Raw genomic sequence first — 26,173 nt, 5'->3', positions numbered from 1 at the left:
TTCCTTCTTTTCAATACTGCATACGGACGCGACGATGACAAATCTGTAATATAATGTGCAGCTCAAGTGAAAAACCCCTGCAGGACATCAGAAATGTGTGAACTGAGTCACATGTTTCAGAGAATTGGCTTTAATCCAGTGAAAAAATACTGACGAGAGGTCCAATCCCAGGAAGCCAGTAAAAGAATACAGTGCAAAGTAAATCCACACGGTACAAACGCAGTCATTTTTTAATTAGTTTAAGAAGATATGCTGAAATATTTGCGGTATATTTATCCAGTAGTCAACACATTTACATCCCTCTGAACAAATATAGTGCGCACACACACGCGCGCACACACACACACACAGGCACACTTTCACAGGTCATTGGGGTCAGCATTCATCCTGAAACAAAGCAGAAATTAAATGAATGAAGCCACCAGAAGCAGGGACACTCTATAGGACTCGAGGCGCCACCTTGTCTAGCTAAAGTACTTTAGTGTCACTGAGAACTTTTATCAACTACAGCAGACGAGCCACTGGATATAACACAAGCTAATCCTACAGGTTGATATCATTCAACATATGCGGGTGGTGCTGATCTACGCCGAGCGTCTCTCTAATGGGTGGGACTGAAGACAAATGTCAGCGTGAGAAGCAGCATGAGGCAACCAGCCGAGGCCTGGCGGTGTTTTGGAGAAAAAACGTCTGCTTTCCTCCGAGTTTATTTATTTTTTAAGTGAGGCAATCCATAGAGGCCAGTGAAGCAACACACTTTTACTCACACACACACACACACACACACACACACACACACACACACACACACACACACACACACACACACACACACACACACACACACACACACACACACACACACACACACACACACACACACACACACACACACACACACACACACACACACACACACACACACACACACACACACACACACACACCTTTTTGGCACCAGTCTGATGGGAGTGTGTGGAGTCACCGGGTGACCACACCTGCTCAATCACGTACATTTTAATGATGCGTTTTCACTCCTGAACCCTACTGCCCCTAGAAAATCCTCTTAAACAGACCGATAATGTTAAAAGATAAAAAATAAAATTAATGCTTGTGAATGAACCTAATTGTGTTCAGGTTCTGACTCATTGTGTCTGTGCGCAGTGCAAGCTTCTCCAGCAACAATTTAGCGGTTCCTTGATGTTCCACCACGTCATTCTCATGGCCTAACTCATAATCTCCTGCCTTCGAGGAGCACGAGGTCAAAACACTGGTAGCACTCCCATAAATTCAGTGTGAAAACAAAAACAAAAACTCCTTGTAGGGATCCAGTGCATGATTATGAGTGTGCAATGTTTGCATAAACTGGTCGTTCTTCTACAGCGCCAGAAGCAGAAGGGACAGGAGACAGATGCTAAAAGCAACAAAAGGTTATGGTTGAGCAGGCGGGGGGGGCTTTTAGTCAAATGTCTCCCACTTCCTTCGAAGATCCTCGACCTTCTTTTTGTCGTGTGTGGCCGGTCGTGCGATAGTCAGGAGGTCACCGAACAGGTCGGGCGCCTCGGCAGCTGTACTGAGAACACAGGAAGTGTCTGTCAGACTGGAGAGCGTGTGACTGCTGGCGGAGGAGTGGGGGAGGGAGGGGCCCGGGGAGGGGAAGGCTGACTGATGCAGTCCATAGTGTGGGGGCAGAGTGGAACTGCCCGGCGACGGATGCCTGTAGAGTCCCGGTAACGTGGAGAAGGACTGTGGGCGGGGTGGACTGGGCAGGTAGGAGCCGAGCGGCGGTCTGTAGACAGCGCTGAAGGGATTCCCTCCGACAGTGGGCGAGTGGTGCTGCAGAGTCTGGGAGAACGGATTGAGTGACATGTGAGGGTGCAGCGTGAAGGGAGGCAGGCCTTGCTGGTAGGACCTGGGTGGTAGAGTAGGTACACTGATCTCTACAGTGTCCGGTAATGTGGCACAGTTGGCATGTGCTGAGGTGTTTAGGGGGTCCAGAAGACTTATCAGGTCCAGACGGTCATCAACAGCCTTTGTGGGCCTCAGCAGGTCTCCCTCTGTAGTCATGGACAGAGCTTGTCTGAACTCCTGTCCCCCTGATGTAGTCCTGCCCTCAGCAGCCTCTGCTGGTTTACAACGAGACTGGGCCACAGGGGGTGCAAGGACCGAGCCCAGCTCCGGAGTCTTCCTCCCGTGGGGACGGGGGACGGTGATGTTTCCAGGTGTGGAGGGGTCCAAGGGGTCGAGGCCAGTGCCGGTGCTTTCATGGGTTGGAGAGTGGGCTTCAGTGTTTGTGGGGGGTTGGACAGATGGGGACATGGACACAGCGGCGCCGTCCAGTTCTGAACTCCACAGCTTGTGGTACGGCGTGGACAGCTTCAGGCCTGGAAGGGTCCGAGAGTTTTCTCCAGCACTCAGCTCCATTCGCTGCAAAACACACAAAGTTCACACCGTTCATTCCTTCAATCAGGGTTATTTTATCTTGGGCTCAGTATTTTCTCTTTTCTATGCTGCAGGTTCGAATCCCACAGCTGGCGTGTCACCGCTGTGGGTCCCTGAACGAGGCCCTTGACCCCCCCACCACTGAAAATGTTGACACCTGGTTTGGTTTGTTTTCACACTTCACATTTGAGAGCGGACAAAGCGCCTGGACAACACCGTGCAATTACAACAGCGACTCGTTTGGGGGCGCTGTCGCCCAAAACAACGATATAGTCCAACTTTTTATTTCTGTGTCTGCTTCTTCGGATTTGCTTTCTTTGTTTACTGTCCATAATGCAATGCGCTCTACATCGCGTCCTCACGCTTCGTCCCCTTGGAAGTCCGCTGATGGTCCCCCGACACGAAAGCTGGCGGTTGTTTGTGGCTGACCATCAGCGACCGGCAGGCTAAAGGGGCGGGATTTCTTCCTCTCTGGTCAGTGTTGATTTCGGGTGATAGCGCCCCCGACCCAGCAGCTGTTGTAATTGCATGATGTTGTCGTCACTCCCAAACCAAATGAAGGTGTGAAGGTTTTAGTTTAAAAGAGGATTCTTCTGCCACTATAACAACGTTCTGTTATGAAGAGACATCTTCTTGTCCCAGGTGTTTTGCAATATTTTCTTAAATATAAGTTGCTTCTTAATATAAGTCCCACGACCAAACAACAAACAAAAGTGCAACTTCTATACGGGAACATATGGCAGCAGCAGCACACTTTAAACCACTTCAGGAGGTTCTGTCATGTGACAAATCGAAGAAAATCATGGATGTGTCTATTCACTGGAGTGGGAGGAGATTAACACTCTCTTGCTCAAAACCAAAAAATACTCACTGACACAGATGGTGGGAAAAGTAAAATGCAGTTCTTAGGTACTGAATTGATCTGCATCTTCCAGAACAAACTGAAGATGGAGGCGTCTTAAGTCTCCTGTCCAAACCTGGTACGTGAACTTGGCCTGCAGCTCGGAGTCCTTGGCCATCCTCAGGTCCTCCAGACTCTTAGCCAGGGCGACGGGTTGACTGTCAGGCTCGTCCTGGCAGCCAAAAATGTCCCCCAGCAGGCTGATGTTGGAGAGCTTCTCGTTCACCGGGCTGGGAGGGGCCGTGTGGCTTTCTGCCCCCAGTCCATGATCGTCCCCCTCGATAATGTGAGCCTCCTTCAAGGAGCGGTAGGGCTGCGGCCTGTGGACACAGCAGGAATTCCCCTCTGAAACACCGGTGACCGAGTCAACATGATGAACAAATGAGATAAAACTCAAGTTATCCATTAAAGCTTTGTAGCTACATCATTGGTTTTAATCTTAAAATTAATCTTTGTCTTCGTCAAACAATCTTTGTTACTTCAGTGTATTGTCTAATGGCTGTGACTAAAGTACGGTCTGCCTAGAAAACTGAAAACTCAATCATATTTTAACAATCCCCTTGAGGAAAAAGATTAAATTCCTCTTTTCATTTGGATACCTTGTCTATGTTCTATATATTTGTTTGCCAGAGGTAATGCAGGTTGAAACATCAGAATGGGATTAATGTGATGGACATACAGCAGAGCCCAGTTCCTCCTGCTCCCCTCTCATCAAGCCTGATATTTATCACTTTTCTATATCAATATCTGTACTGTCATTTTTACTGTGAAATCAATTTAATGCCTCACTTCAGCAATTCCCATTGTGCTCAATTGGATTCATTGCTTCTTTTTAATATTACCTCGGTGTTTAATTGTCTTACTTTTGCTTTTATTTTTATTTACCATTCCTAAATGGCTCAAGCGTTTCCTCACTGCAGATTAGGGATGTCCCGATCCGATCGGTAGATATCGGATCGGGGATCGGCAAATCTAGCCGATCACCCCGCCGATCTAAAAAAAACAAACAAAAAACGGTCCGCAACGTCACCTAACAACAACAACAATCACGGACTACAAGCTCCGGTCGAGCTGCAGAAGCTAGAAGCAGGCGGAGCGGGGCCATAGACCTATGAAACTAGAGTTATATATAGTGGTTTATGTGTTTATGTGCAGAAGTCTACTTCTAAATTTCTATGTGGTCTGTCTTCTTCTTCTGCTTTTTTATTGTGTTTGGTGAGTCACAGCGCCCCTACAGGCCTGGCAGGTGTACTACATGCCCTGAAGCCTCGTGTTGAGCCGTGTTCATAGTGAGGTGTGGACAGTTTTTTGGGAGCAGGCCAGGGAGAACAAAGATCGTTTTTTCGTCGTGTGGATGTACCCTCAGTTTACAACAACTGATGAGAAAGAGAAGAATTGTGATTCAATAAGTGAGTTTTACAATAATTTCTAGCTAAACAAAGCTTCTGCCAATAGTGCTTTTAGCTTCAGACATCTTAGTCGTTCCAAAAATAGACTATTGAGTATATTTGCAATAGCAATGTGAGTATCGGATCGGGAAAGTATCGGTATCGGCCGATACTCAATTCTGAAAAATCGGATCGGTATCGGGGGCAAAAAAGTGTGAGCGGGACATCCCTACTGCAGATATAAAGTATCTCTCCTCACTGTTCTAGTATTTATGACACAAAAGGTGCTTCAAAGAGAAAGACTGATCCAACCACCACACATACACAGATTTCTATGAAGGACAGAAAGAGTAAGCCGATCAGAGTAATGCATACAGAGGAGACCACTCGAAAGGGACGGAGAAGAGAAAGCTGTCGGGAAACCCAGAGATGGAGCCACCGTCGCACTGGAGCTCGTCTCCGGACGAATCCTCGGACAGAAAGACTGTGTAGTGACGAGTAGGACGGACAGAGCTACAGTGAGGAAGACACACAGCAAGTTCTGCTCATGACAAGTTAATCAGTCGGTTAGCAGGCACAGCAGGAATCAGTGAAAGGGAAGGGTTAATCGTGTTAAGCAGAAAAACATTCAGAAACATGCAAATAATAAACAGCTGGAAAACATTTACAACATGAGACTGATGCGTGGTCGAGTTTAATCAGCTGTCTGCGTCTTCGTCACTTATCAAACTGGAGCTCCTCACTTTCCTCAATTAATTTCAGGATTTTACCTAAAACGTAAAGTTAATCGCTGAACCATTTTGCGGTAAAAGTTCAGAGTACAGGTTTTTGTCGGTGAACGAACGTTTGAGATTCAACATGTGGGAAATACTCAAACTCAAAATGACAACGGAAAGTGTTTCTCTTTAGAATAAAGAATTTATACATCATTCAGAAATTCAACTTTGTTTCCACCTGTTAATGCTAAACATTTATCCACCTGTTAATGCTAAACATGTAGCCACCAGCTAATGCTAAACATGTAGCCACCAGCTAATGCTAAACATGTAGCCACCTTCTAGTTATTAACGCCGTTACATTTTAACTACACACACTAACATAGAAAAAACCTAAACAAACAAAATTGTGTAAACATATAAAAGTCTATTTATAGACCAAAATCTGCTTCTTTGTATCAAATAAGATTGAAATGCAGTTAATTAAATAGAAACCCAAATTATTAGATTCATTGTTTGTTTTAAAATCAACTTACTTCAACCACTTGTTCAAATAATTCTGCACTGTGAAACTGTATTTCATTAAATGTAATGTTCAGCAATCACACAATAATATAAAGCAAACGTTTTTTAAGCGAGAATGGCATAACGCTCAAGTCCCAGGAACTTGTATAAATATTAAACCAACACATGGCGAGATTAGTCAGAGAAAAGTAGATATTTTAGAAAAGCATTTTAACCGACTTCCATTGTCTAAACCATTTTAAGAAATGCTTTGGAAATGTCGGGCAGTTTGATGACGAAAAACAATGAGCGGAGAGGACTTGTCACTCAGGACTCTATTACGGTAAATATAAAAAAATCTCCACAGATGTGTTTTAAAGATTGCTGATATTTAACCCACCGATGATTGATTTTCTCCGTCAAAGCACAGTCGGGCTGAAACAACAATTTAATCGACTAAAATCAATTATTATTACTTGTTTTTTTTCCTTCTAATTTTGAACCAATCTGTTCTGGCAGCAACCACCTGTGGCAGGCGAGGACGTGAACAGCCAATAGCTGGTCTTGTTTCAGAACAGTCAACCGCTTGACGTCGGAGGCGGGGGGGGAAACGTCCGAGAAACGGGAGAAAAGAGGAACGTCAGGAGAGAAACATCCAGAGTGTGGGAGCGCTTCACTAAATAAATCTACAAAAAAGACATGTGACCTGCAAACTGAGACAAGGTTGAGACAGCAGTTTATATCTGTGACCGATTATTGCTCATTAAGCATTAATTAGGCTCATTGTGGTTGTTTTGAGTCGTTTTCCTGAATTTATTGAAGTTTTTTTCTTCATGAAAATCTGTTCTTAATAACTTACATGGCTAAATAACGGAGGAAAATAAAGTTTGTCTAAAAAAAAAAAAAGAAAATAAATTATCAAGTAATTGTAAAAAATAATCCTATTGGAGCCCTATTGAACAATGAAATATGAAGTGGTGATGAAAAAGGAAAGAAAAAAGAAAAAGATTCAATCAAAAGAAATTGTTATCTTACTGGTCAATGCTGTTCTCCAGACTCATGTTACTGATCGGTCTCTTCATTGGAGGCCGAGCCTGAGGAAGCAAAAACAAATATGAAACAAAAGAAACAAGCTTCACGATAGGGCCGGGCGATACGGCCTTTTTCCCCCCCAATATCTCGATATTCTTCGGCCATATCGCGATACGCGATAATATATCTCGATATTTTGCCTGAAATCAACACTTTTGATGCATAAATCACATGAGTGTGACGATTCTATGTCTACATGAAAACATTAATGTTCACACCACATTAATATATTCTAATATTTAACTTGGACGCAACAAGAAGGAAATCACAACAAAGTGAATCTTGCCAAAGCTGTAGTTTTTAACACAGCAACATCATGAAATTGTCTTTTTTTTCTGTCTCCTCTCACTTGAGTAGACAACAAGATTATATCTTGGGTCAAGTGTGTTTTCTGAACCTGGACTTTTTAACAACACTGACTGGGACTATGTCTTCTGCTATGTGGTGGGTTACCGCGGAGGGTAGACAACAGCACAACAACAACACAAATCCAATTTTTTCTGCATTCAGGTGCGGTCAATATTTAAAAAAAGAAGATGTTTTTCAATGCAAACTCAATTACAATAATAATTACATCTCATTTAAGTGTTGACGTTAATTCAACAGGGGATTTGAGACATGATCACAGTCAAATTCAATTATAGACTGGGTGAAAATTTACATTTCATGGGAATAAAAGTATCCAAATCTAATAATTTCACCCAGAAATCTAACGACTTTTCTCTGAAGTGAACCAAAACACACAAACGTTTCCGTCCGTCCATCTTTATTAGCCTGGAGCCCATCCCAGTCAATTGTGGGCGAGGTCAGGGTGGACGTGGACTAGTCCACCCGTCATCATAAGACAAACACAGAGACACAGACGACTCGCTGGTTTCCTCAACTCAACGCTTGACTAAACTCCGCGCTGCGTGTGATGTCACTTGTGCGGGACCGTATACAGTTCACACAGGAGTTTGATGAAAGCCAAACTGACATGATGCAGTAAACAAGTAAAGAAATGAGAAGTGAGAATCAAGACCTGCAGTGTCACCGCAGCCTGGAGCCTCGTTCACACTGCAGGGAAAAACAACCCAAATCCCATTATTTGCTCACAAGTGACCCATAGCAGACCTGTTTTGTGGCCGTATGAAAGCTCCAATTCACAGCGGACCCAGGCCTCGATCATAAGCGGTCCCAAAGTAGGATGTTTTTCAACATGCGACAGCTTCGTCACTGACGTCTCAAATAAACGCCGGAGGAAGCGGCTCCGCCAAAATGTTGACAGATTTATTTCCCCCCACCATCAGATCAATCAACATGCTGTGATCCCAGAAAACCTCTTTGGCTGCTCATCCCACCTCGTTTGTACTCGGATGTCCGAAGTGCACAGTGAAAGGCCGGTGGTCGCCGGGGGGTCCCAGCGTCTCGTCCCTCACGGCCGTCGTGGAGGCGGAGTGAAACCCTGACGTGCCCTCGGACGAGAATCCATTCTCCGCTTGCTCCTGCACAGACAGGAAACACATGGAAATGAGCTTCATCCAGAGGGGAAAGAGAACAAGCTGCTGAGGAAACCATAGTGAGCTGGTGAAGAAAATCGAGAAGGCCACAGAACCTTCTGGGTCCATCAACTCTAACATATGAAACCCCAGACTTCCGGGACGGGCACAACAACGATGGTAGCTTAAGAGTTTTTGCTCCGGGTCATAGCAGAACTAAAAAACCCAACAACGGCTTGAAGCTGACCCCCCCCGGTTATAGATAATTGGTTCACTATAGTTTCTGAAATCTTTGAAATGGAAAAACTAAACTTAAACCCGAGACTGGATAGGACAGGATTTGAAAGGCAATGGGGAAAATACACATTTTGTAAATATAAAAACAGAAAGGGGAGGGAGAACAAAGGGGGGGGCTCAATAAGGAAAGAGGAATTCTGTATAAACATCTTATGCATAAATCGGGTGAGTTGATCAGGCTCCCAGGTATGTCGTGCTATCCTGTGTGTGTGTGTGTGTGTGTGTGTGTGTGTGTGTGTGTGTGTGTGTGTGTGTGTGTGTGTGTGTGTGTGTGTGTGTGTGTGTGTGTGTGTGTGTGTGTGTGTGTTACGGGTTCACTTTAGGTGACCTTATCTCTGCGTCAGCCCACCATCATAAATGCCACAATTGTAACTAGTACTCTAAACCATGAATGTATGACCCGTTAGAGCGTACACCATTTTGACTGGCATCTGCTGTTTGTTCTGTTCACGTTTCATTTTGTTCTGAAAATAAACTATGTGTTAAAAAAATTTAAATAAAAAATATGAAACCCGAATGAAATATGATAAAAAGATGAATTTCCATGAAATACATATTCCAGAAAGAATAATTCAGTATGAATATGGACTGAGGCAATAAATCCAGATGCACCATGTATTTTAATAAAACCATTGTTCTGTTGAGTTCATCCCAGGTGACGTGTTGCTGTGAATGTTTGAACAATCTAATTACAAAATTCAGAAAGCAGGAGTCCATAAACGACCACATGATCTTCTCCACATTTATACAAAACGGATTTAAACAACATGTAAGAAATCATGTTCGAATAGTTCAATTCTGATTAGAAGTTACTTCTCACAGTTTTCACAGACAACTTGAAATGAAACGCTCCATGTTTCTGTAACTATTCCTTTAACTGAACGCGATCAGAGAGCCTCATTTAGCATCGCTGCCTCGGCGCCAGCGTAGAGGTCGACTTCACACTCAGAGCAAGTTCTAGTTTAAGGTCAGAGACATCTTGCAAAGGTAAACCCATTTCAACCTGGTGACTAGTGGTCAGATAATTGATAATCAGTTTTCATCATTTTCATTAGAAAGTTGTGTCCGGGTATTTTGTCGTAATACCAAAATCAAACACCAAACTGAAACTTTTTCATGTTCCTAGTGTACCACCTCCGTGGACCACCAGGGGGCGGAGCCATACTTTGGAAATCACTCCCATGGAGCATGTTGTGGAAAAGACAAAAATCTACAAGTACTTCCAACTCTGCCAAGTATATTAAATCTAAATCATTTCCCCTCATATCACCATATACTCAGATTTAATTTCATGGTATTTATCCTGTCCTGCCTGTTTATAGTGTATTATAGTGTATAAAATAAAAGGCATTATTATTGATCTTTTAAACTGTACAGTGTGTGAGAGCCTTTACACACCTTCTGCTTCAGCCGGCTCTTCACTTCCTTGATACGCATTCGTGCGTGGTCTTTGGCCTGACGAAACAACACAAGGACAGTAAGATTATCAGATTGTCTTCATGCTGGAGGACACGGGGACGAATGCTCTACGGTGGGACGAACATGTTTATCATCAAGATAAAGACAGACGTAGCAGCAGCAGTGCTGCCTGCAACTAATTGACTACAGAAGGGTTTAACCCTATCGACGATGGAAAGTACAGTAGCTGCAATGCTCCTTGTGATGATTTAGTTTTAGGAGAAGTATCAATACACAAAAACAAATGTCTTACAGGAAAGTCATTGTATGTAAAAGACCAACAGAAAGAAGCAACTTACAAACTTGTAAACAGTCTTCATGGCGGGATTTGCCTTCGTTTTGACTGTGTTGAAGATAGCACCACCCCCTTTCTGTCAGAAGACAGACAGACAGACAGACAGACAGACAGACTTAAAGTCATTAACTTTAAAGACCGTAAACAACTTGAATCTGTGAAGTAATGTCATGGCTCCTTAGAGCTCTTCATCCCGACAGAACCTTCAAAAGCTTTTCAGAACCTGTAATAAGAGGACTGTGTGTGGATCAAACTAAATAATCTCAGACTCGCCTGCAAACTACGTTGAATAATAACAAATGAATCTCGGTCACAGAGCACATCATCGCGACTTTAATTTCCGTTTCTCCTCGTCTAGTTAAGAAAACTTACAAGTGCGGGGTGTTTTGATGACCACCATCACTGTCGCACACTGTTCATGTCAGGCCATTAGTGAGGCCACTCTGAACTGAAACTACGGTGGCCTGGAAGTGCAAAACACTACAACAAAATTCAGAAATGCTGCAAAATCCAGACACAAAGGAAAAAAGTAGGTACCTGCAGACGGCAGGGTTGTCACTGACGAGACGCAGTTCCAATGACAGGCTCATTGCTGATTGGACAGAAGCAGTCTGTCTTTTCAACAACACATTTTGTAAAATGTTTTCTGTGGATTTTGTAGTGCTTTCAGAATGTTTTAAACACTCCTGACATTCAAGGGCATTTTCATAGCACTGCAGGAATTTACAAATTGCGGGACAAATGTCAACAGTCTTAGGATACCCTTTGCTTTGTGTCAAAGGTTTCTCACATGCCAGTGATGAGAATAAAATCCCCCTCAGGCGAACCGCAATGCTGATCAGCAATGTTGTGACAAAGTGGTCTGGCTCGGCTCACGACTCCCGGGTCCCTCAACCTCTGCAATCTGCACAGCACCGATCGCAAGCTGAGCCACACAACCTCTATCAATCACAACTGTTTAACGTCACGGCTCGGTCCAGAACGTCACACTGTTGCTGAAGTTATGATGGCGACACGTTGTATCCACAGGTGGACTCTCTGGTGTACTGCAGGGAGACAAGAGCGTATGCCCTCCAGCCTGACCCCTCAAAGAGAACAGCAGGCGTACAGTCATGCCCGTGCCAGGACAAAGACACCAATAGAAACAGACTTTGTCTTCTTCAAGGGACGCTTCCATTGTCTCCACCCCCGACAAGTTCGCACAGACAGGGCTTCACTGTGGCTTCACTGCACTCGCTCCTGCCTTTGTCGTCTCATTTTATATCTCTGCTGCTGTTCGGTCCGTTTCCCGCTGAGAAATTCTTTTGAATTATAAACCGAGGAGGAGAAATGCAGATACTGTTTGGACGGATGGATCAACACAACCTCACCTTAACAGTGAACAACCACTGGTGGTAGGTCTTGTCACTGCCTGTAATGGAGAAGAAAAGACGAGTATTAACCTTGAGGACACACCGAGTACAAACCCAGGACCATTATGTCCTTAACAGCCAGGTCCAGTCATTTTTAAAAGTCTTCTCATGTTGACACAGGGCAGCGGAGGCTGGGTGGTTATAAAATACTCTGTGTGAGCAGGTTCATTTACTTTTAGAGCTGCACAGTCTCAGGTCAACATTGAAATTTGCTGTTCCAATAACTATGGACTTAACTATCTCTTAATTTACACCAGCGCTGAACCACAACTGTGCAATTAATAATTTTTCTTTTTAACTCATTTAAGAAACACAAATAAAAACAATTAGTTTCATGCATTTAAAAAAGGCCTGTCATAATAACCAATAAAACTAAATGTAGTTTTCTTTATGCTAGGGAGATTACACAGAACACAATTACACATGAAATAATGTCTTACTAAATGAAACACAACAAATAAAGACATCAAAACATGTGAAGCTGCACTGATGAGACCAACCAAAGAAATCTTGTGAAAAAAAACCAAAAGAACATTTGATTGAAAAAGCGTTGAAATCATGTCTATTAAAAATGAAACTCAATCTGAACAGAAGTTTTTCACCAGCAGTGGACGTTTAAGGGTTAACAAGCATTGATTCTATTGTCGTAAGAAGGTGACTTTAGTTTAATCTGCTTCTTCCCTCCACACACCTGCGATCTTCGGTCTTCCCGGACAAAATCTAACAATGGTGGGAGAATCATGCCGATGTCTTTGGTCTTGGTTCTAAATCAGTGGTCCTGCGTCACACTGAGACGGCCGTCGTCACGCTCTTTGACCAAAGACTATTCAGCTTCAGTGTTTCGTCGTTCAATCTGCACACAGCAAACTTCCTGTCGCGCCCAAATTGTTTTTCGATTCCTGTTTTTCAGTGTGGCGAGCTTTCAACTCACAAATAGGGACGGGAATTGATACGATTTTGTACAACTCAGATTCCATTTTTGACTCTTTATCGATTCTCATTTGGAAATGAAAGCTGCAGTATTAACAGCAGAGGACGCGCCAACGTTGCCGCTGCTGCTGGGTTGAGATTCACTCCGGAGCGGATCAAAAACCAAACATCCACTCAGTTATCGCTGCTGTGTTGTGTGTGCAAATGTTCCTGCTCATTGGTCATATTTCCTCCTTTTGATGAAATATCCACTTTGCAAGTATTACAAGTTGCCCTGTTCTCATCCTTTCTCCTGAAACAGAACCAAACCGTCGAGCATGTATCCTGCTGAATGACATCAACACGCGCGTTGCGTAAGCTTGAGCTCACTGGAATCGATACGGGAATCGTTTGCAAATTTTTCAGATGACTGCAAGGAATTGCAACACTGGGAATCGCTTCTGAGTAAGAACCAGTTTTGGATTCCCGTCCCGACTCATAAGATTGTTAAAATCGCAGTGTTGCAGCACTTTTGATCTGAGCGGCTGATGAGACAGAAACATGTGCTCACCGGCGTACTCCCCCAGGTTGATCTCCTCCTCGAAGATGTCACTGAAACCTTCTCCCGAGTTGAGCAGGTCCAACCGGCCGTCAATGAACTGCAGGGAAAGAAGAGTGTAAGCTTTGGACTGAAGTCACTCTGAAAGCTCGATGGGACCGCGATGAGGACAGAAGCGCTCTCACCTGTTTGAAGAGCTGAAGCTGAATGGCGTTCTGAAGAAACTGCCTCATCGCACTCGAGCGATGATTTATGAAGGTCTCCTCGCTAAATGTGATTGGTTCTCCCTGAAATGGAAAGGAACACAAGAAGGAGACAGAGAGGTCAAATCTTTCTGCCTTCAAACTGCTCCTCCTCGTGGGATTACATGTGGGTCTCGCTCATATAAACTTTTGATTCTGGATCTATTATCGAGGATCACTCTCTCATTGTAATCATTTCCTTCCATTTCTGCACAGGACTATCTGGCCCACCAAATATCATTAAAATGATTCCATTGCACAGGTGGTGCAGTGGGTTGTCCTTCTGCCATCTGACCAGTGGTTCCACCCTGAGCTCAGCTGGTTTTATATGTTGCAGTGGAAACTGTATCAAGCTCAATGACACCGTGTGAAACTGTGAAGTGTGTTGAATTAAAAGAATGAAATGAACAGAGGAGGAATTCAGCGGGACCACACGTCGCCTCCTAAAGGTCAGAGAACTTCCTCTTTCCGTCCCGACTGACCGGCTCGATTTGCAGAGCGCTCCTGTAGCTGCCGAACAGCGTCGCCTGGCTTTTGAGGAAGGCCTGAGCCACGCCGTCGCCCGTTGTTGTTGAAACCTTCTTCAAGCGACTCTTCAACGACGAGACCTGGAGGACACAGAGGTGCAGACTTTATCGGAGAAGGAACTCCAGGGTTCCAGCCTAAGGAAGGTGATGTGTGACACAGGTAGGGGAGCTCCTGCGGAGTGAAATCATTTCAGTGGTAAATGGGCATGTCTCCGATTTTTTTCAAAGCTTAAATCCGACACCCCCCCTTTCCTGACTTGTATGTGTCTTGTTCTACCGTGAAAATACAACCAAAGGTCAATAGAGCAGAAAACAACACGGAGTCTGATCAATGGCCTGTTGCAAACACTACTTCCTCACCTCAAAGACTAGAAATGATAAAAATGGGTGAGAATTAATTATTGCAGGAACTCAATACCATAATCCGGTATTGTCGGGGAACATACTCAGAATTTCTATGATTATCCGTTTGGTAACCTCCCTATCCTGAACAAACAACTTTTGGTGTTGGCTGGTGACTTAAATTGGGCCGTTGATCATTCCTTGGACCACTCAGATCTGCACGCCATGACTCAATCCCATATGGCAAAATCCTTAATCCAACTTTATGCTCAGGAGCTTATTTGTCACTCCTTGGAAGTTTTACGACCCCCCCCCCCCCAACAAAATCTCAGGCAGAAATCTCTAATATCTGAAATATACTTACAACTAATGTCATTTGATGGTTGCTTGATTACTAAAGCTCACAGTTCTTGGGTTTTCAGTTTATAGATCGGTTGTGGGACGAGGCCTCGATAGTATACGTTCAGGCAAACCTTGCACTCTGCTCCGACTAATGCGATTCAAACTGTTGCATAAAGTTCATTGATCAAAATCTCAACTATAGATCAATGTGAGCGGTGCCACGCTTCCAACTGTAATTCAAGCCATATGTTCTTTTTCTTAACAGAAACGTTTGGAGCGACAATTTTACTATCATGTCAAACGTTTTGGGGAAGAACATGAACCCGGGTTGCTCTCTGTTGATTCCACTCATATAGAATAAAACATAGAAGACCCTCCACAGTCACATATGTTGGCCTTAACTTCTCAGTTAGCAGGATAAGTGGATTTTATTTCAGTGGAACTCCCCAAAACTCCATTGATTGCCTGCTGACAACCTATCTTTTGTTAAAATAGACAAGCTAATATTATTAATATATTATTTCACTGTTCGTCGTCTGTAACTTAAACTTATTTTAGGTTTATTCTATTTACATATTTTTGTTTCATACTTGTATCTGTCTATCACGGTATATACTTCTGTTTATAGTCATTATATCATTATTTTCTATTATCGGCTTTTATTGTTATTCTAATATTATGTTTATTTATTTAAAGTTTCATGGTATTTTATTATTAACACTGTCAGAGACAATGTTCTATTGTTCTTGCCATTTGGCACCCTTCTGAAGGCCCTGGGGTTTATTTTTACCATCAAGAGGAAGAAAAAGGGCAATACGAGTAATAGTTTATGTCCACCATTGTATTCCCAATTCATAATGAATTTTTTTTTTCTTTAAAAAAAAAAGAAGAAAAAAAAAAGGATTTCCTGGGTTTTTATTCCAGCAGCTGTGTGACAGCCACTCACCACATCGTTGGGTAAAGTTTGGAGGTCGTCGTAGGGGGTTTCTAACATGTTTGTGTCTACGTTGAGGATCACCGCATCATCCAGAGCCATCCCACGGACTTTCTTCAAGCGACAGAGAAAACAAACACAGCAAACAATCAGCAGGACAGACATTTCATTGTTCAAATCATTTCGAGTGGCAGCTGTGAGTGAACACCTACCTCCATCAGGCTGGAATGTACTCCAATGAGGTAGGGCATGGGGGCGCTGAAAACAACACAATCACTGTTACCAGGTGAAACACTGCGGCGTCCTCCACTGTAGACACAGTTAATATCAACTGATGGTGTCCTTCAAGTGTGCATCTGAGGGTCTGCTTCACTTCTATCAGTCATGTTGAAATGTTTTGGGCAGGAATATGTTTGTTTCTGATGTTGGACAACACAAGCACAGTGAAAAAGACTTCTGCAGAGTTCAGCTGAACCAGAAAAGATTTAGAAACAGTTTCATGCAGTAAGACTGTTGCATACCACGGTGACCTGTGTATGTGTGTGTCACGACAGTGTGACGTTTAACCGTCATAAAGTGTTACTGTTGTTTGTAGGCGAAAGTCCGCGCTCCCCGGGAATTCTGGGTAATGTAGTCATGTTAATAAAAGCCAGTTCTTAAGGTACACAGTCGCCGTCCCCCTGATTTATACACACACAAAAAAAAAAACCTTCTAAAAGCCTCACATTTGGAATATCATATTTATCAAGCTAAGAATATATAAAGATAATTAAAACACCTAGAATAAAACAACTATTTTTGTATTTTACTACCAGCAGGATGCAGGAACGAAGAATTCAAACAGGTTGTTCAGAACAAAGTGCATCTCCTCAATATGACCGTCATCACAGTTCAAACCCAACTCAGCTGAATATCAGAGCACCCAACATTTTCACACCTATTTAAGAAAAAAATAGTAAACCTCATACAACAGTATTATGAGGGTGGCTCTTGATTGAATAAACTTAGTTTGCTCTAACAAACGAGATGCCCCAGCAATGTTAAAATACCTTTATTTCTTTTATTCCACTTTTCGTTAAACTCCAGTAGGATAAGAACAATGCGTTACCTTTAGACTTACCAAACTTTGCCCTCAATATGGACATACTTTCTAAGAATGAAACTGTGTGATTAGTTCCAATTTAAAATTGCAATCCATGCAATGTAATTCCTCGTAAATGTGCCTGTACATGTACCGAATAGAATGTAAATCATCTTCTTTGCTAAACTTTACTTGTTACAGAACACTTTCTGGGAATTGTGCAGGTTCTTGTGCAGACTTTTTTCTTTTAAACAACCTGCAAGTTGCCCGAACATACATTCAACCTCTTCGGGAATCAGTTCGAGCATCCTGTGATCTGACCTGGAGAAAGTGATGCAGACGGTATATGGATATATATGGATGGACACCCAAATGGAACATTTTAACACATTTATGCAGCCAGTGCAGGATTTAATTGGGTTGAATATGAAATTATAAGTGCATGTGCATGGCTTGGTGTATGTTCGGAGTGTTTTGTGTGCTGGTTTAGAGCCTGGTCATTAGTCAACACTTACCAGCAGTAGTCCAACAGATGCTGAGGCAGAACAGGGATGTAAACATGTTGCCAGTGCATTGGATACAACATAGCCGCAGACCCGTGGACACAAGCAGTTAACTGTAGACAAACCACAGAAATACACCATCTTATTATGACCGGGTCCGTGCCATTATTTTAACGTCTGTTTAAACCAGAGGTCTGCAACCTGCAGCTCAAGCTTCTTGTAGTGGCTCCCTGGTATGTTCTGAAAATAAACCTTTTGCTTATATCTTCTATTTTAGTTGCAGGCCACACTGATTTTTCAAAAATGGTCTAATCTCCAGGATATAACAGCAAACAAATGGATAGAAAGGCTAAAACTGCTCTAATAATAATAATAATGTGTGGTAAAATGGTTAAAAATGATTTAAAATGCTCGTACGTTCCATTTTTTTCAGGAAAAGAAAAAAACGAATCCAGGAAAATAGGTGAAGGAAAAAGGGAAAGCAGAGGAGAAAAGGAAAAAAGACGGGAGGAAAAGGAGAGACAATGATGTGGAGTCGAGCTAAAGCTGCCGTAACCACGAGGAAACGCACAGCAACTATAAACAGTTAAATAGCTAAAGTGGGAAAATCCATTAATAAATAGAGGAAAAATCTCTATAAATGGCTCAAAGAGCTAACAATGGAATAAGATACATCAGAATTGTACATATGACACTTAAGTGTTTGTTTGTATAGCAATGATTGTTTTTTAAATGAGAGAATTTACATGTTTTGTAGCTCCGGAATAAACTTTTTGGGTGGAAAATTGTGAAAACTGCACTTTTGGTCATTAAGATTGCAGACACCTGGTTTAAACTGGGATTTAAAAGAAGAAATCAGTCATTCTTATATTATTTAGTGACGAGCACCTTCGTAATCTGAAGCCAACAAGAATTTATCAGAAATGCAAGTCTAGACATTTCACAAAAAGGTTCAACGGGTTATATACGTTTTACACATGGCTTTTTATTACATTTCCCAGCAGTAAATAGATACAAATTAAAGAATAATGTGACTCTAGATTTAAAAAAAAGTGATTTAAACCAGGTTAGCATTGAAATGTAAAGAAATGACGTAGGAGAATCAAAGCGTTTTTTTTAATTGTGTCTTTAATAAAATGTATGTACTTCTGATATAAGTGACAGTGGCTGTGTAGGCCACTCAGACCCTATAGTCAATTGATATTTGCTTTGAATTTTCAATGGAAAATTATTTTTTCAGAATAAGGGGCAGAGTATATAGGTTTAATCTTCTTTCTGCTCTCTTTCATTCAGTAATTTACATTTTTTTTATTTTGTATTGAATTGTTTAGTTCTTTTATTATTCCAACGAACGAAAAACACGAAACTAAAACTCTTTTGAGTTCGAACCTTAAGCACATAATTCCATTTTGGCGCTTATCTGCTAATTATCTGTAAAACGGCTCCAGAAATGTTTTCTTTCCCAAAAAATACTACCAGGAGAAGAATTGGAAAACAGCAGCGGTGTGGTGGAAGAACGACGACGTCAAACGTTCTACCAAAGAAGAGGAAGTGAAACTGTGTAGCATGGAAAAAAAATCTGCTGAGTTCCACCAGTTCCTTTCAATGTCGGGAAATAAACTTTTTTTTTTTTTTTTTTTTTTTAAATGTGAGCCTTCATGTGAAAAACACTAATGGGAGACTGTGACTGGGCCCAGAGATGTGCCCAGGGGAATACCCTGGGTGTTTTTTACACCAACAACTCCTCAAGTGAACCCCAGCAAACGGAGCACAGGAACAGAAGGTTTGGCTGTCACAGGGAATCTAAGTGAAACATCTGACCATCATAACCTACAGTCTCGTATTGTGTTTTCCCTTACAAGTTTGTTTCTGATGTGGATAAAGGCTGCATGACTCCGGCACTGAGACGAGATTACAAAATCATCTTGAGGATATTTTCTATTCCCGAGGACACCCCTTGTCCCGGCAGATTGGGGAAAAGCACAATAAAACCTTGTGGTTTGTTGTTGTTGCGCTCTTCCATAATGTGTATACGCATTCCAGCAACAAATAAGTGAGTGCACAAACTCTAAACTGCAGTTTTCTGAGAAGTAATACTGGAATAAAAAAAAAAAAATCACATCTGATATATTGTAGTCAACAATGTACACAGTGAAAAGAGCAGGTCTTTGGTACGTTTAACCAAAATAAACTATTAAAAGAAGAAAACTGATGTGCTGCTTCCACACGACACCGAGGGAGGTCGGTGGGTGAGTTAATTACAAAACTCAACAATATGCATTTTTATCAGAAAATTGTAGTTATTAGAGAAAATAAGACAGGATCCCCAACACCAGGCTACAGACCCGTCAGGTGGATCATTTGGTAGCGGGCCGCAAATAGAGAATTCAAAGTTTTACTTTCAAATGGTACGTCTAAATTCCCATAGTCTGCATTGAGCTTTACTTTGAAAAACGCCTAACTTCCATCAATGCTTCTATCCTGCTGGACGATGAGTGTTTCCACATGCAGAGAGGCGGTAGGGTTTACTTACAGTGCTTAGTTTGCTACAGCAGATGAGGATTCGACGTTCATAAAGCATACTAGCATACAGGTGAAGCATGTTATTGACATCTACTGCTACAAAGTACTCCGTTAGGTTTCTCTGAAAGAGTCACACAGAAGAAAGCAAAAACATTTACTTGTGACATCAAAGATCAAAATAAAAATAAAAATAATTATACTTTTCCATATAAAAGTCAAACTATTTATAGCATCACTTGGTACACAGTGTTTGGTTCAAACGGCATCATTTACTGGATGACAAAATACTCGTGTTAACTGACTGAACAAATGAAACAACTTCCTTTAGCCACGTCAAAAGAAAGTGTTTCAAAATAATTCTTAGCATTCATGTATCATGTACTGGGATTTGGAGCTACACATGAGATTCGTTTTTTTCAGAACACATGAGAATCTCCTCAGCAATTTATTTGGTGGACGAATTAAAAAACCAATCTCTTCATACACTGCACACACACACACACAGCGATGGTCATGTGACCGTGTTTTAACATGCGTTTCAGAAGCAGAGCAGTTTGTTTCAATTTTAGGTCATTTTCCTTGATTTTTAGGATTCTGATTTCACCATATTGCCAAAAGTATTCGCTCGCCTGCCTTGAACACACATATGGACATAAATCCTATTCTTATCCCATCATTTTTAACAAAATGTGGGTTCATCCTTTGCAGCTATAAAAACTTCAACTCTCCGAGGAAGGCGCTTTCCACAAGGCTTAGGAGTGTGTTTACGGGAATTTTGGACCAGTCATCCAGAAGGACATTTGTGAGGTCAGACACTGATTGTGGGACCAGAAGGCCTGGCTGGCAGTCTCCGCTCTAATAATAATAATACCAATAATGCATTTTATTTGTATTGCACTTTACATTAGTGCTCAAAACAATACGAGCTAAGGCAACAATATAGAACACTTCAAATATCAGCAATAAAAATCAATAGAAGCAAATATAAAACACTTTCAAAACAGCAATAAAAGTCAGTAAGAGCTGCGATGCAGGAATGTTTTTAGTTCTTTTTTAAAACAAACAGCAATCTGTGGAGCTTCCCGTGGGCTCACCACCTGCAGGAAAGGTTCTTAATGGGTGCAATGTGATCTGGGTGACGGTGCTCAGACTGCCACCCCTGTGACCCGGAAACGGATAAGCGGGAGAAGATGGATGGATGGATGGATGGATGGATGGATGGATGGATGGATGGATCTGTGGAGCCCTCAGATGGTCAGGAAGTGAATTCCACAGGGGCTCAACCTCTTACTTCAGACATCGAAGGATGAAAAAGTGACATTGCTAAGAACGCTTGGCTTGCCCAGTGGCGGTGTGCTTTACACCACTGCATCTCACGCTCTGCGTTGCACTTGGTGCTGTTGCGGCTTGGACGCAGCTGCTCGGCCATGGAAACCCTCCATAAAGCTCTCTACGCTCAGTTCTGGAGCTAATCTGAAGATCACATGACGCCTGGAGGTCTATTGACTTTGCAGAAAACAAAGGGGCCTCTCGTGCATTATACACCTCGGCATCTGCTGACCGCACTTTGTGATCGGCCACTTCCTGGATGAGTTACTGATGTTCCAGATTGCTTCCACTTTATTATGGTCCGACTAACAGTGGATTGTGGAATATGTAAGCGCAAGGACGTTTCCCGGCTGGACATATTGCACATATAGTAACCTCCCACTGTACCACGTTGGAAGTCACTGACCTACTGAGAGCGACATATTATTTCACTATTGTTTGTAGAACTAGTTTGCATGCCGAGGTGCTTAATGTTAATACATCCTATGGCCATAGAAGTGATTGGGACACCTGAATCTAATAATTTGCATAGCTGACATGTGATGTGTTATTTCAAAGATGATGAGTATCTTTAGGGAAGCTTCCTCCCCAACTCGATCTTCTGTGTCATAATATCCGGGGAGCTGAACATCGAGTCGGTCCGGGTGGAAACACCGTCACTGACGGTTCCTCTGCGGCGCATTGGTGACTCACTAAAGCAACCTGATTTCTACGTACATCCAGTTTAAATACATTGAATTCCCTCTGGAATCCTCCATTGCTCATGCAGTCGATCGACTCACACACTGTAAGCCTTGTGTATAAGTTTAACGGCTTGTTCAGACAAAGTGAAGTTTTCAGGAACTGTTTAGGACGTTTAAGAAGAAGAAAAGAAAGCTTACTTTAGAAATCTCTGGATTTAACCATTCCCCTTCAGAGTTAACTTTAAGTAACGTAGTAGGAGCGTGGAGCTGCTTAATCTATCGTCTGTTATTAACAAGCGCTATTGGAGACAAAAAGGAGCTTCACAAAGCGTAAACTCCTTATTGTGGAAATATATTCCACACTTCACTTCAGTAGGAGAAAAGAGGACTCACATTTTCAGGTATGCTGGGGAGTTCTCTTGGGTCGGGCACAGTGAAGAAGGAATGCTGGAGAAACAGAAAAACAAGAAAAAAAAAATCAAAACTATGGAATCAACTCGACTCCTGTTGATTACAAACTCAGAGAACTTCAATACATTCCGATCGAAAATGGACGTGCGCTCATAACAAATTGGGATCGGTAAAACCGTGCGTACGCACATCTGCACGCACTTTCCTTTCTTTCTTAGATCACAGTCCACCTGGGAGGTTGCACAGTTCCTATCCCGCCCTCAACACGCCCACTTTTAACCATAAATGGTCAGTGCAAAAGTACCTTGTGAATATTTTTCTCAATCAGACTGCTGATCGCTGGCATTTGACGCTAAATCCCGGCAGAAATGACGAGGAAAAATAACTTTATGGAGAATGAAATAAGTCATGGGAAAGGAGGAGGCCAAGAAAATGATATTATTTGGTGGTCACCCCAATGGAGCCGCTAATAAAAGAAGAAAAAACAGTGATCAGCAGCACGTCGTCGTCGCCGCTGTAAATATTGTGAGAGCCAGAGAGAGATCTGTGACTGCAGAGGTGGAGAGGAAGTGTCTGATCTGAAGGTGGAGGTCAGAGGAGAGTGACATGGCACCATCATAGGGGAACAGGCCCGCTGGACACAATAACAGCCCCCATGGTTGTGACAGCCACCGTGTCTGGCAGAACAGTTTTACCTGTGTATTAGATGTATAAATTAAATATTTAAACTGGGACTTTTATAAAGGCTCAGTGGACTTTGTCTCGTGCCCACAGTCTCTGGAGTTGGAAGCGGTGGATGACGAGGAGGTCGTCTGTCGGCAGCACCAGTGCACCCTAAGCGCGATGCGGTGCCAGTGCAGCAGCATCACAATTAATTACAGAAGATTCTGCAATTAATTAGCTAATTTTATTAAATCGATTGACAGCATTAATTAAAATACATTTGCTCCATTTTTTTCAAGAGAATATATTCTTTTTATTTAGAATCTGTAAAAATGTTAATATTGTCATTAAATGTGCTGTTTAAAGTTCCCTTGCGTCATTTTTGTAAAATTTTTGATCGATATTTTGAATCTAAAAACTCTGCCGTGGCTCTAAGGATGGAAAACACTGAGTCATACTTATACTGCATACCTACTACACAATCCTCTGTGTAGAGATTACCTTCACGGGACTCGGAGGATATGCCTCAAGAAAAGCAGCTAAATAAATTGAATCCAGTAAATTCTCTATTTTTTTTGTGCATTTTTTCAAACTCTTATTTCTAATTCTGCTGTGTATATTTCTATTTTTGGAAACAGTTTTCTGTGGTACTGTAAGCAGCTTTCTGGTGTCACACAGTGGCATCTAGTGGTGACAGATGGTATGTGCCATATATTTATAAATTCTGTCTCAACATAAGTCAAAACAATTAAAAAATATACATGCAGTCTGTAAAATATGATATCAAGACTGGAAACTGACCACACCGAGGTGAACCGGGACTCCAGGGTCAGGGATGGGAAGAGTATGCAGGGACACCAGGAGCTCCTCCCACTGACTTTCCTGAAAACAACCACAAAACCGTGTTTATTGTGAGGAGGCTGCTGCTGTGTGGGGAAAAAATCTCTACTAGCACCACATGTGAAAGTGTTCACACCTCGGGGCCGTCCACACGAGCACGCTGGTTCACGTAAACGAGCAGTTTTTGGCCGATCATCCACACGAGGCGGCGTTTTAAAAGCCCGAAAACAGGGGGTTTTTTTTAACACGGCTCCCACAGTGGGGAAATTCTAAAACCCCGGCTCGGCTGTGAGGTGTGGACGACAAAGACGATCATCTGTGGAAAATCGATGTCATCTTCTTCTGCCTTTTTGACTTATTCGGTGAGTCACAGCGCCCCTAAAGGCCGAGCACATGTACTACATGCCCGGAAGCCTGGTGTTGAGCCGTGTTCATAGTGCCGAGTGGACGGATTTTTTATTTTTTTTTGAGAACCACCGGAGAGAAGATTGTCTTGGCTCATGTGGATGTGGCCTCGGTGACACGTGAAGTGTTGACAAAAACACAGAGAAGCAGAAAATGAGAGTTTACCTGGCCTTTAACTCTGTAATCTGCCAGGATATTCAGCAGCTTGTAGAAGACTTCAAACCAGGGCAGGTAGCTGAAACAATTAACAACTTCCATGTATCACATAATAAACATCAATTTTGTGTATATTTGCAGACCCAGATATTAACTTTTGTCCCTCTACATTTTAAGACAAGAGATGAAATGAATGTGACGCAGACAAGCGCAGACTCACCTGAGGATGCAGTAACAGGTGTGAGCGCCTGACGACAGGCGGCAGAAGCCAAATCGCTGTTTACTTTGAATGTCAGTCAACACGAACGTGAAATTCTGTCCAACCTGGTTGACTGTCAGGCTGCAGGGCAAGAGAAGTTCAGAGAGAGGTTCATCTCTATAACACATTCACAAAAAGAGCACAACGAATGTAAGCAACAAAACAATAGATATTTAGTTAAAGAAATCTCATCAAAGTGGGTGAGCGTTAGAGAATAGTCGGAGAGTTAAATGTTTGCCACCGGAAATGTTATTGTTTGTGTTTTATTCTTGTACAAAGAGCCTTGACTTCAGCAGCCGAATATAGCGGTTAGTCTTCAAATAGATCTGAATGCAAGGATTTTATTTCAAGAACAATGTTTACAATACATTGCTATAAACTCTGCAAATTTCGAAATGTTTCACAATTATGCTTTTTTTTAGATTTCAAAAAAACAAAAAGAGGTTTCTGGTACGGAAACTACTAATCATATATCGAGAAAAAAAACTTTATGTATCTTCAATATAATCAATCGGCTGTGATGAACCGGCGACCTGTCCAGGTGTATCCTGCCCTCGCCCACAGTGAGCTGGTATTGGCTCTTGGGCTGAACAACACATCGCAAATGTATCGCAGCCTACATGTCAATATATATATGGCCAATCAGATGGAGTCCTGCTGCCCTATGCCCGCCCCCCATGTACAGTGGTTGTGTGTGGTTGAAGTGGCTCAGCACATTTAGTCTTTTAATGGCACAAAAATCTAAACAGGGCAAATGTCAAAATTGAAGCGCATCTAATGAAGACATATATGCCTTTCACCGTTATCTTTTATGGCACAATAATTACCGAGCACACTTTATGCATTAGTTAATTCATTGCAAGTCATACAGCCATGGCAACACTAAACAACATTGATGGATGGATGGCTTTCATTTCATGTTTCTGTGCTCATGCATTTGTATTTATATAGTTTGCGTCTCGTTTTAGTCAGGCGCAAACACAGGCCAAAACATATGACGAAACCTTTCGGTGTGCGTGAGTACCTGTCCATGCTAAACGGGAAGCAGAACTTGGGCACAGTCTGAATGGTCTCCTGTGGTAAACAGAGGAGAGAATACGATGTTCAGTTAGGTTACGTTACACTGAATTCATCATAAAGAGAGAGTCAGTGACAAAATTCAAATTGATGTTGTTTGTCCTCATTTATCAAAGTGATTTCAATTAAATATTGTCCACTAAAGTTGAAGTCAAAAATATAAGCGGAACAAAACTATTAAAGGGGAAAAAAAACTGTAAATATATGAAAAAACACTGAATATGAGGAGAAGAAATGGATAAATAAAGAAAAAGTAGTGTGTTTCAGACCTGCTCTGTGTAGTCCATGGGGTACTTCCTGAGTACTTCCGGCCCTGTGACAAACAGACACACAGGAAAAATATTCTGATCAGACAATGACTCAAAACAAAGGAGTTTCCACAGTCGCAAATAAATCCGCTTGCTC

General features: G+C 42.3%; 1 protein-coding gene across 4 annotated transcripts in view; it reads right to left on the bottom strand.

Moving 5' to 3' along the window:
• Positions 1–117: 117 nt before the first annotated feature.
• Positions 118–26,173, bottom strand: part of dennd1a (DENN/MADD domain containing 1A) — a 28,772-nt gene continuing 2,716 nt past the window's right edge. The window contains exons 3-23 of one of the 4 annotated variants that reach the window (XM_080476708.1): positions 26,038–26,081; positions 25,716–25,765; positions 24,653–24,772; positions 24,442–24,511; positions 23,833–23,913; positions 22,351–22,404; positions 19,956–20,066; positions 17,435–17,535; positions 16,051–16,096; positions 15,851–15,952; positions 14,176–14,301; positions 13,637–13,738; positions 13,464–13,551; positions 11,942–11,982; positions 10,576–10,647; positions 10,217–10,273; positions 8,384–8,527; positions 6,987–7,045; positions 5,107–5,244; positions 3,420–3,663; positions 118–2,427 (exon numbers count right to left, since the gene is read on the bottom strand). In XM_080476708.1, coding sequence (XP_080332834.1) covers positions 1,459–2,427; positions 3,420–3,663; positions 5,107–5,244; positions 6,987–7,045; positions 8,384–8,527; positions 10,217–10,273; positions 10,576–10,647; positions 11,942–11,982; positions 13,464–13,551; positions 13,637–13,738; positions 14,176–14,301; positions 15,851–15,952; positions 16,051–16,096; positions 17,435–17,535; positions 19,956–20,066; positions 22,351–22,404; positions 23,833–23,913; positions 24,442–24,511; positions 24,653–24,772; positions 25,716–25,765; positions 26,038–26,081 — 2,819 coding nt within the window. In that variant the 3' untranslated portion in view covers positions 118–1,458. The remainder of the gene's footprint in view (positions 2,428–3,419; positions 3,664–5,106; positions 5,245–6,986; positions 7,046–8,383; positions 8,528–10,216; positions 10,274–10,575; positions 10,648–11,941; positions 11,983–13,463; positions 13,552–13,636; positions 13,739–14,175; positions 14,302–15,850; positions 15,953–16,050; positions 16,097–17,434; positions 17,536–19,955; positions 20,067–22,350; positions 22,405–23,832; positions 23,914–24,441; positions 24,512–24,652; positions 24,773–25,715; positions 25,766–26,037; positions 26,082–26,173) is intronic. The other 3 variants (XM_080476710.1, XM_080476709.1, XM_080476711.1) reach the window with 3 other exon arrangements.

The sequence above is a fragment of the Lipophrys pholis genome (assembly GCF_963383615.2).
Source record: "Lipophrys pholis genome assembly, chromosome: 12".
Classification (NCBI taxonomy): domain Eukaryota; kingdom Metazoa; phylum Chordata; class Actinopteri; order Blenniiformes; family Blenniidae; genus Lipophrys; species Lipophrys pholis.
This window is presented reverse-complemented; position numbering and strand designations above follow the sequence as displayed.